This window comes from Engraulis encrasicolus, chromosome 18, assembly GCF_034702125.1.
Source record: "Engraulis encrasicolus isolate BLACKSEA-1 chromosome 18, IST_EnEncr_1.0, whole genome shotgun sequence".
Lineage (NCBI taxonomy): Eukaryota > Metazoa > Chordata > Actinopteri > Clupeiformes > Engraulidae > Engraulis > Engraulis encrasicolus.
Genome location: NC_085874.1, coordinates 10,702,435 through 10,713,203, shown reverse-complemented (window position 1 = coordinate 10,713,203; position 10,769 = coordinate 10,702,435). Strand labels below are relative to the sequence as shown.

At 43.4% G+C, this 10,769-nt stretch overlaps 1 protein-coding gene across 2 annotated transcripts; it reads right to left on the bottom strand.

The window, feature by feature from the left end:
- Positions 1-631: 631 nt before the first annotated feature.
- LOC134468425 (uncharacterized) lies at positions 632-10,438 on the bottom strand. 2 transcript variants are annotated; one of them, XM_063222348.1, is made up of 11 exons: positions 10,379-10,438; positions 9,422-9,510; positions 9,210-9,246; positions 8,008-8,697; positions 7,521-7,638; positions 6,531-6,673; positions 5,867-5,932; positions 5,732-5,759; positions 4,737-4,788; positions 3,117-3,215; positions 632-1,350 (listed from the first exon to the last, which is right to left on the bottom strand). In XM_063222348.1, exons 1-10 carry the CDS (start codon positions 10,433-10,435, stop codon positions 3,143-3,145), a joined length of 1,353 nt encoding a protein of 450 aa, XP_063078418.1. In that variant the 5' UTR covers positions 10,436-10,438; the 3' UTR covers positions 632-1,350; positions 3,117-3,142. The 2 variants fall into 2 exon arrangements, with proteins under 2 accessions (XP_063078418.1, XP_063078419.1); XM_063222349.1 differs by having other exon boundaries at positions 4,737-4,785.
- Between the last annotated feature and the right edge of the window lie 331 nt (positions 10,439-10,769).

Genomic DNA, 10,769 nt, shown 5'->3' with positions numbered 1-10,769 from the left:
AAATAATTAACTACAATAGAGCAAAACACACCAAAAATAAGCTTAACAATAATGATTGTGTCTTGGAGGATCTACCGTGACTGTGTATAGGCCTATATTAATTGTGTTTCCTGTTGTCTTTGGATGAGTTTTGGGATGCACCAACTCCATTGAATTGTGAAAAGTGGTGCAACATGAAAATAAAAAATAGCCTAGCACAGCCCATGTCAGGTGGGTCTTGGCTGGAATCCACAGGTATAGGAGGCCAAGTCGTGGTTAAGTTTGGGAACCCCTAACCAATTGAGATGGCAGTCCAGTCCTGTTGATTGTTTTCAAGAATGATAGGCATTATTCAGGTCCTGTTGAACTGACACACTTTATGTTATTGGTGAAGCTTATACAGACTTGCCAAAGGTATTTGCAAGGTTGCCTCTTTCCGAAAAGGATGTAACCCATTCATTAGTGAGTTCAAAGTGCATACAAGTCATTGACAGCTGCTTATTGCACAGCAGTAACGACTGTGTTAGGGAAGTGAAAGAACATGATTTCCATGCATCATAGTGGTAAAGCACACCACTGTAGACAGACAGAAATTCTTGCTGCGTGTTATGGTTGTAAATATGTAGTAAATGAAGCACACTGACACAGCAGGCAAAGTTAGTTCATCGTCTTTACTTACTCCAAATTATCGAACCCCAGGCAAGACCCCGAAACAGTAGACAGGTACAAGCTCTCATTTCCACTTTTAAAGTGGAAAGCGTCATCTGTTCCATAGCAGGTGAAGGCACCAGAAGTCTCATAAGTCCGGCGGGCCCATCTGCACAAAGATGACTGCCCAGTGCCCAGGATGGTAGAAAAAGAAAGCTTACTGGCCACTTTGACCATTTTGGCTGGTGATGAAAAAAGTCAGCATAAGGAGAGCAGGCAATGATCTGCCCATCATTCTCTTTCCTCCTGTCTTCTCTGCAGCTTCCACCCTCTTGCCACTGCATTGTTTCTCCTCCCTGGACAAAACTGATGCATGGCACACCAGTTCAACTCGCCTGCCACTAGAGGTCCCTCATGCGCCTCCTTTTCCTCTCTCCCTCGTGCCATTGATGCCCCCCTTTATAGAGGTAGAACATTATAGACTAGAGGTGACCCCGCAATTTGTGACAACAATGGGAAAGTGCCAAGTTCATTTAGTTCGGTAGATATTTAGCTGCACACTTCAACTATTGGCCATTGCTCAGGTCTACCTTCAAGTCATGGCTACCAGGATTGCCATGAAAAAGGGGGCGGAGTCCCCTCTAGTCTTATGTTCTACCTGTATGTGACCCCCCCCCCCCCCCCTTCTGTTGTCTTGTGCTGGGCCACCACACTCCTCTCCCACTGCAAAACATAACACAGACACAAGCACTGACAAGTCACATACTTCTACCTCAATTATACCCATCATCAACTTTAGTTCAGCCTGTTTTCCAAGTTGTTGCCACCCAGTGTTTCTGCTCAATATAATTTCACTCCAGGACAGGAGACAAGAGCTACGTACAAAATTCCGCCTATTTACTGTCTATTTTCAATATGCTGTATTACTATTTATGTTGTATTTTGTTATCTGGATACCCCGCTCATACGACACATTTTCAAATTAGGCTCCTTCTAAAAAATCCTTGCACGTGATTGGATAAACAATCTTCACTGATGCGTCACGTACCACTCCAGCCATTCATATTGAACTCAACCTGTGACGCAGCTGAGGGTGACAGGCAGAAGATGAGCCATATCGTGGCCATACCTGTCAACCCTCCCGTTTTACATGGGAAACTCCTTATTTCCGACTTATTTCCTGCTGTCTTCCTGATATATCTAAATATCCAGATTTTTCACATTATCAAAAAAAAACAAGAATAGGTCCAAAAATTTTCACCACACCCCTGCCAGTTCGCCTGACAAGCCACACCCATTTACTTATTCCACCAGCTAAGAAGGGCATGGCCTGCCAGTAGATTGTATGCCAGATACCACCAAGAATTCAGGTTTTTTAAAAATGTGAAATCTCACCCTCGAGCTCTGCGGGCGTGTGTTTGTCCAGTCATTGCCTCACAGAACCCGTCAGTTCATACAAACAACACAGTTCATAGTATAGGGTGAACACAAGCATCTGAACAGCTAATCGTGCAAATTTCACTCATCACAACCTACACCAGCACTAAGTTTTGCATCAGCCCTGGACAATTTGAGTGACAAAACAACAAGGAGAAACGGATTTCATTCATTTTCATGATACACACGTTCCCTTTACAACATGCGCTGTAGAGGGTTTCTGGATCATTGATTTCGCCTAGTGAAAATGTCCTGTTTTTTTAGGTTAATTCTGGTATCCTGATTTTTTGAAGCTCAAAGTTGACAGGTATGAACGCTGCCCATCCATGGAAAATCCCACCTGGTGATCCTGATTAGCTCATTCGTTTCAGGAAGGACTCTGGCTTTCACAGTACTCAGAACGCCTTCGCATGGACCTTGTTGAAAGCAGCCAGGTGACGCAAGTCAGGTTGGTACTGTAGCATTACAGCGTAGAAATGAGGACCGCCCTCCTACTTCCGATCCGTGGGACTGGAGCGCTCAAAATTTTGAATTGGAGTTAATGGAGCGAGTCAAGTTAAATCCTCATCCCGTTTGGCATGTGCTCCGGATTTCACATATGATGGCAGTGAATTTGAAAAGTTTGGATTTGCGTCGTAAGACCACTCATTTTCGATATGCAAGAAAGGTTATTTTAGCTTTTGTGCAAAACTGTGTTAGAGACTACACGTGCGCCTCGCATTTGAACCGAGGCACAGCCAACCGCTGCACCGCGGCTTAAGTGGCTGCACATCGGACATGCGACGTCTGTTGTGTAGTCCAAATAATTTTTGCATGCACACAACTCAAAAATCGTTTGCCAAGTGATATGAAGTCAACAAGCACACCATTGGTTGTTATTAATTCTGAGGCACAGCATATGTGTGATCGACAGGGAAATGCGAGGTGGATCGGAAGATAGCTTTGATCAGTCCATTACAGCCTAGTCAAAAGTTTTTACGTTCCCAGCCCCATGAGCCGCCCGGAAGGGGTGGAGACTTTTTTAGGTGCCTCATTATACAGTATGTACTCACCCTTCCCCCCTCCCTGCCACTAGGGGTCACTCCTGAGCCCTGCAGCAGCAAAACAGCTTCCTCAGGGCAGAGGCCGCTCTGGAGCCCAACGATCGCCGCCTGTAGCAACCCAATGTAAGTNGGCGGCTGGATGTGAGTGCCCGGATATCCGCCCGAGTATTTGCATGCATTTGCATTCATTTCCGCCATCAGGAATGCTTTGCGGTACCACAGCTACCCTATGTGAGTCGCGCTGTGTCGCCTGACTGTCCCTTCTATAATATGATTGTAGCCTACCGTAACAACTCGGCCTCGGCCCCCGCCGCAAATATCTACCACACCACCACGGGTCTTCTGGTGTTGTGACCGTGTTTTTTCATATCCAATACTTGCACATTAAGAGTGACAATTCCATCATGGATGTTTAAACGATATGTGCGAATGCAGTCATGTTGAATTTAGGGTGGCCAAACCATGCCATGTCATGAAGAACGTGCATCACATTATTTAAACAGCTCGTGTAAACGGTTATCCTGAGTGCCCGTGTCTTTTTGGAGATCGGAGGCTTGATTAGTCTCCAATGTGCCTAGTTTCACGTGTTCTTGGCATCAATCTGATTCTGCACAATAGGCCTATGCGGCATAACTTTTCGAGGGCTACATTTAGACCGGGTAAAGTAGACCTATCGAGCATGGTCTGTCCCTTCAATAATATTAAGAGTGTCCCGTAACAACTCGGTCTCGGCCCCCGCCGCAAGTATCCTCCACCACGAAGGTCCTCTGATGTTGTGACCGTTTTAGGATATTTTCATATAATACAGAAATAAGAGCGTGCGCGCGCGCCTCTGACTGTATCTAGACACGGAGGGAGAATGGCTCCAATATTTATATTCAGCGCCCAGTTTAATTCTGCACTGACACTTTTAAATGTTATGCCCAGATATTCTTTTAACTTGTTGGATATCCTGATATTATGTTTCACTAATGTAAGGAGTAAAACTCAGAAACTTCCCGGGTGCTAGCTATATTTAGACTGGGTAAACTCGTGACTTTTCCGAAACGGGCTATTCCAGTGTCTATTTTAGACTATAGCCTAGCCTTGTGCAAAACTTTTTATTTAACATTGCGAATGGGCAGGATGATTTGCTTAGACACGCACGTGCTTCAGAGCAGCTAGAACTGTGCAAGGTGACTGCTGCAGTTTTCAGCTCAGTCCTCCTGGATAATAAACACAAAATAATGCCGACGAGAAAGTAACGCCGTTATCTTTTGATGAATTCCCTTTGGGTGCCCGGTTGAGACAGTTTAATTTTCACACCCAAATCAATTCGGTTTTAAGTTATAATTTCATTGTATACTTTTTTATTATTATTTTGATGTCACAGGGTCTATTCCTTTGATTGGGAGATCAAGGAACTTTCTGGTGTCGCCGAAACGGCGATGTGCGGTGGGCTCTTTACGCACGGCACCTATGTCCCTCCTTCAGTCAGACTCAAATCGGACCGAAATCAAGTAGCTGAGGTTAAACTGTCGTAAATACACGACCGAACGCGAGTAGCTGAGGTAAAATAGACGTAAATACTCGGGCGGATATCCGGGCACTCACATCCAGCCGCCTACTTACATTGGGTTGCTACACCACCTCCTGCCACTCTTAGCTGCTGTGACATCACACTCCTCTTCCTCTGCTGCTGCTGAAAAAAAAACCCATCACTGTCGTAAAGTATAACTTTTAAGCAACTTTTGAACTCCTCGCTTCTAAGTGAAAATCTGGTGAAACCAGTGCAGGACCAAACATGAAAAAGGGAGAAAATCTGGTGCAACACAGATGTCATTGGGTGCATACGTGATGAAGCAGAGCGCACTTTGCCAGGTTGATGCATTCTGGTTAGAATTTCCTTACCAGAATGCATCAAACTGGCTAAGTACGCATGCAAGCTGCCTAGCACAAACGAGCCCTTTATTATTTCTTATTTATTTTCAGTTAATACACTGAAAATAAATAAAAAATTGAATGATGAATAAGAAAATAAAAGAAAAAAACACCTGTGTGGCAGCAGATTTTCTTCCCTTTTTACTGTAACCATAGAGGTAGAAAATAACACTAGAGGTGACACAGCAATTTGCGACAGCACTGGGAAATGGCACATGGAGCTTCCCAATTTCCGTAGGTAGTGTAGGCACCTTCAGTCAATGCAAGTCAATGGAGAACACGCCCACTCCCGTCAAAAAATTGACTAAAACTGTGTGAATATGAAGTAACACATTAATCAAAGACCAGATTTGCAATGTCAGGCGAAATATCTACTTAAATCATATGAGTCGATAAAATACATTTCAAAATCAAATTATATATTTTATGAACAAAGTTATGAACACATTTCAAGTATTGTCCTTGAATAGTGTGTTGATGGACATTTTCACATGATTAAGCCATTTTGACAGAGGTGAGCCTCCTTCTCCGTTAATTTCCATTTCTCTGATCTACCTACAGATAATGGCTGCTACAGATTGCCGTAAAAAGGGGGGCGGGGTCACCTCTAGTGATATTTTCTACCTCTATGACTGTAACTTTTGCCATCATTCCTGCTGAGAAATGTGACCTAATAGAAGAGTATGGAGGGTTGTAAGTCATACCTGAGTTGGGGTCCACAGCACTCTGGCCCTTGATAAAATTGAAACAAATAAAGGTTTTATAAGTAAATACTGAAGCAAGATGATATTGATTGCTGTTGGTATGACAACAATGTCAAGTTTGCAATATTTCCTCACTCTATTCAGGCGGAAGAAGCGACGGAAGGAGATAGCGATTCTGCGCCTCCTGCCATTTCTTGCTGACTGTAAATTAAAGGGTAACGTTTAGGTTAAATTTATAACTAAATATATACTGGATGTTGTCAGGAGAGGTGTTCTGAAACATATATGTGAAATTCACCGTCTATAACAAAGCCAAACTGCAATATTTTTATGAAAATGTATCATTTTACAGCTACTTCTGAAATATTGGGTTCGTCGCTGGCAGAGCCTCTATGACGTAGATAGAGGGAGTCCAAAGACATTGTTCGCACATTTTTCATTAGGGTCTTCTATTATGGGTATGCCATAACAATTAGCTATGAGAACGAACTAGCTGATGATTACTCTAATGTAAAGTCTCTAGGAGGAGCAAGCATTCATCTGCCCATTTTTATGATTGACAAATACATGCACACTACTTCCCCTGACCCTAGATCAAGCTTTTTTTTAACAATTGTCCTCTTGACCTCATCATAAGCCTGCCAACACCACACTTAATAAATATTAACAAATAAACTATTGCCTCCCATTTGCAAATGAACGCCCTCCCTCTCAGCTGTCTCCTTCTCAACACCCCCTGAGGGCTCTCTAACGCCCCCAGGGGGGCTGTAGAGCCCCCATTAAGAACCTAGAGTTTTACCTGTCTCTGGCCACCAGAGGTGTGGGCCTGGGGGGTCTTGAGCATCAGAGGGACGGCACTGTTGACGGACGTGCCCTTGGCCACCTCTGCCTCGCTGAATGCGTCCTCAATGTCCACTCCGAAAAATGGCAGGGCATGGAACACTAAGAAGGGCAGGGGTTGCAGGCTCAGTATTTTGTTATCAGAGGTTAAGTGACATTTATTGATAAAGAGCAAAAACAGCATGTTATTGTATGTACTGTATGTACTTTACTGTGCTGTGTATGTATGTATGTATGTATGTATGTATGTATGTATGTATGTATGTATGTATGTATGTATGTATGTATGTATGTATGTATGTATGTATGTATGTACAGTATGTATCAGGGTTTGACACTGGCACCTGCCAACCAGCCAAAAATGGGTAGTACTTGGCTGTGGCTAGAAATAAGAGAAGTCTCACTAGCCATGTTTGACAGATAACTTTTTATTGGGTATACACATGCAGCTTATCCTATTAATTTCCCATTTATATCAGTTTGTCATATGTATTTACAAGAATGATCACTATGTCATAGCATTGATCTTCCTGTGGCACGTCATCTTCAGAGCTTATGCATACTGTATGTATGTATGTATGCATGTATGTGTGACGGAGGTCATCTTACACCTGTTCATCCCCCTCGGGGATCGAGCCTGCAACCTCGTCAACTACAACGGTCCGGCAATGGGAGACACAGTATGATACCGCGGGACCAAGAGACTAGTCTCCCGGCCCAACGGCATCGACACTGTATGAGGCTTTGGGAGGGAGGTTTACCAACGTTCCACGCCAAGTCTGCTAGTTAGCCTCCGTTACATATGTATGTATGTATGTATGTATGTATGTATGTATGTATGTATGTATGTATGTATGTATGTATGTATGTATGTATGTATGTATGTGCATGCATATGTATGTATGTATGGGAAGAAACACCAAGCTGTTGCATTGTGTCCACATCTCACCTCTCTGATTGGCCTTTTCGACGACCTTTTCGACGGCCAGAGCAGTGAAGTCATTCACGCTGTTATAGATGTACTCCAGTATTATCTCCAACTCCAACTGCCTGAGGCGTGAGGACATCTGTGGCCAGCCAAGACGACACGAGGATTTAATGCACACAAATTGAGTTCAAATTGGATATTTCCATGAATATTTACTAATATTTACTGGTATGACCAAAGTACAGTAAGTTTTGCAGCTAAAAAAATATATTTCTGGAATGGAAGCCCATGGAGAAGATCCACCTTTTCATGTATGGAAAATCCAATTTCCCCAGTCATAATGAATACTCAGAAGTTTATGGTTGTGGTGAGTATTCATGAAAAAAGATAATGGGCAGCATGAATTTTGGAAAGAAACTGCTGAAAATATGAGACAGTGCGCCTTTAACTGGTAGTAGAGTATGCCTTTGACTTGGACATGACAATCTCTTTGACTTGAGGACTTTACCTGGGGGTAATAAAACATCTCTGCCGGCGCAGGGTATATCAGTAGGTCAGCCCTGGGGGAGTTGACCATACATTCCAGGAGAATGCGACCCGCCTCCATCACAAAGTGAGTGAGAAAGATCCGCACGAACTCCTGGAAGCCGAGGGGCGTGGTCTTGTCATCTTCCCCGATGATGTCCCTGATGTCCTGTGGCACCTCAGACTTCCTTCTCACCTCATGCAGCTGGCCAGCGTAGGTTGCAATGAGAGACTGGAGGGACTTCACGGTCTCTGGCTCGCCCCTCGCACTAGAGATGGCCTGGAACAGGTCCTCACACCCAGAGGAGTCCCTCTCCCACACTGCTCGGCCAGGGGCCAGGCTCTCTAAGAGCGAGGACGCCATCGAGTGGGCAGAGTTGGCTGCCATCCTGCGCGCCCTCCCTCTGCCCTGCAGGACTAGTGACGCCCTCATGCGTCTGTGGCTTTTGGAGAAGGGCAGGGTCTCGGGCATGCGTGGCAGCTGGGTGTCACCAACCCCCAAATGCAGCAGCTGCACCGGCTGGCATGGGCCATCGCCCGACCCCCTGCCCAGGGTGACGGTCCCCTCCATGGATTTGCACACCGTAAGTGCCGGTAAGATGACGTCCACCGTGAGGAACGCCACGCAGCGCATTATTTTCCCCGTCTTCCAGACCATCTCATCTCGATGCATCTGGAACCCAATCGGGGGAGAAACAGGCTCAATATAATACTGACCTATATTCTACACTGCAGTATACTGTAAAGATTCAGTCTTGGATCGTCACTGTCTTTCCTAGAAAGTTGAGATGGACATGGTGGAGAAGGCTTGTCCTTCCTTTATAATGAGGATATCACAGCATTGCATAGAGACTAAGAATAAGGGTATTTTCACACCTAGTCTCCTTTAAGTGAACCAAACGCAGTCCTCTTTAAGTGGACCGAAAACTGAACCAAAAGCAAAAGGACTCCATGGTGTTCATGTTGATATTTTGAGTGTATTGCTAAACGAATTGACTGTTCTTCCTGGTCCTGTTAGGCACAGTTTGTATGTGACTTCATCATTACAACACGCAAACGAACCAACGGCATAGCCTACAGGGTATTACACCTATGCGTAGTGTCACGACCCACTGTGCTCAGTGGATTTGCTTTGCTGGAAATAAATATCTTTATTTAAAAACTGAAACAAAGAAACAGGCTTACCTGGACAACGAACGATGCACGGACATCATTTATCTCACTGAAATACAAGAAGAGCAATTTGAAGGTGCACACAATGTTCATTGCTATCTAGAGGGTGATTGACTTGTGATAACAAATCATCATCATCATCATCATCATCATCATCATCATCATCATTATAAATGTTCCTTAGATATGGACAGATAAGACCAGCAGTTGGATGTGTAACCTACAAAATAGAACACTCCACCAGGGGCAGCGGGACTTGGACCTCCCCCAAGTCGAAGTTGAAGAGTTCGTCAAAATGTTGACGCACAAAATCCTACAAAAATAAAGAAATGAATAAATAAATAAATAACTGATAGGAATACATGTGTTTTGCATAGTCCTACTGTATGCTCAAAGACACTTTACACAGGATTTATTTCTAAAATCCATATAGGCCTACTACAGGGTGTCCCAAACAATTATACAAACTTTGAATCGTATTTGTGAAGTAGGTGTAGATTAGGCGTGAAGTAAATGTAATTCATATAATTTTCAAAGTGTGACTTAATTTACAGATATCACTTTTTTTGTTATCAAACTAGCATCCATTGTGATCAAAGCACTGCTTGCAACTGAGCCAAATACAAAACTCTTTTTGTGCATTTAATTTCAGAATAAATTTGTATAAATTCCATTACACAAAGTTAAAGGTGCACTGTGTAGTATTTTAGCCATTTATTTTCATAATCCATGCTGCCCATTCACACATTTTACCGTTTTTTATGAATAGGCCTACTTACCACCACCATCAAATTCTAAGTAAAGTAAGAAAATTGCACTTTTCATAGGCTATAGGCTACAAAAAAGGGAATCTCTTCCATTGTCCGCCTTTTTGAATTTTCTGTACTTTTGTCATACCACTAGCCTAGATATTAGTTCGTTATTTTGAAAAGATCACATTTGGCAGTAGAGAGCACTTTCAATAGTGTTGTAGAGTAGCAGCATGGTTGCAATAGGCTTATAGACACACGCACGCACACACACACGCACACACACACGCACACACACTCACACACATAGAAAGAGGCTGTAGGCCTTCTTTCATTGCATGAGACTTCACCCAGTCTCACCCTAGCCATGTGCTCAACATAGGGTTGTATCATTTGCATTAAGATGAACATCCATATTTTACTTGTACATACCAGGAGTTCTGGAGGTTCTGAGCCCACCGGAACATATGGAAAAGCCATTGAAATCATGCATATGCAGTGTCTAATAACATAGTGATGTGATTCATAGAAGTACTCTATTTATATAGCCTCACGTTCCACTCGCATGGCTACGTCAAAAAGCTATGATTATGACGTTATGAACAATTCCGACTGCTAAGGTGATTAGAATACCGTTACCTAGACATATGCGTTTAGGCTACAACCGTTCCTGGACGCCATGGCGTAGGCCTATTTTCTCTCCTATTTATGTGAAATGATTTAATGTCCGGGGTTTTAAAACATTAAAATCCAATTCGGTAACAGTTAACACAGCACTTTACACCATCTTACATTTAAAATTGTCCGAGTGTCATCAACACTT

Coding starts and splice junctions, on each gene's coding strand:
- LOC134468425 (XM_063222348.1), bottom strand. CDS start 10,435: ATGATTTCAATGGCTTTTCCATATGTTCCGGTGGGCTCAGAACCTCCA. Junction 9,247..9,421: donor CTGGTGGAGTGTTCTATTTT/GTAGGTTACACA, acceptor CTTGTATTTCAG/TGAGATAAATGATGTCCGTG. Junction 6,674..7,520: donor CGAAAAGGCCAATCAGAGAG/GTGAGATGTGGA, acceptor TGCCCTTCTTAG/TGTTCCATGCCCTGCCATTT.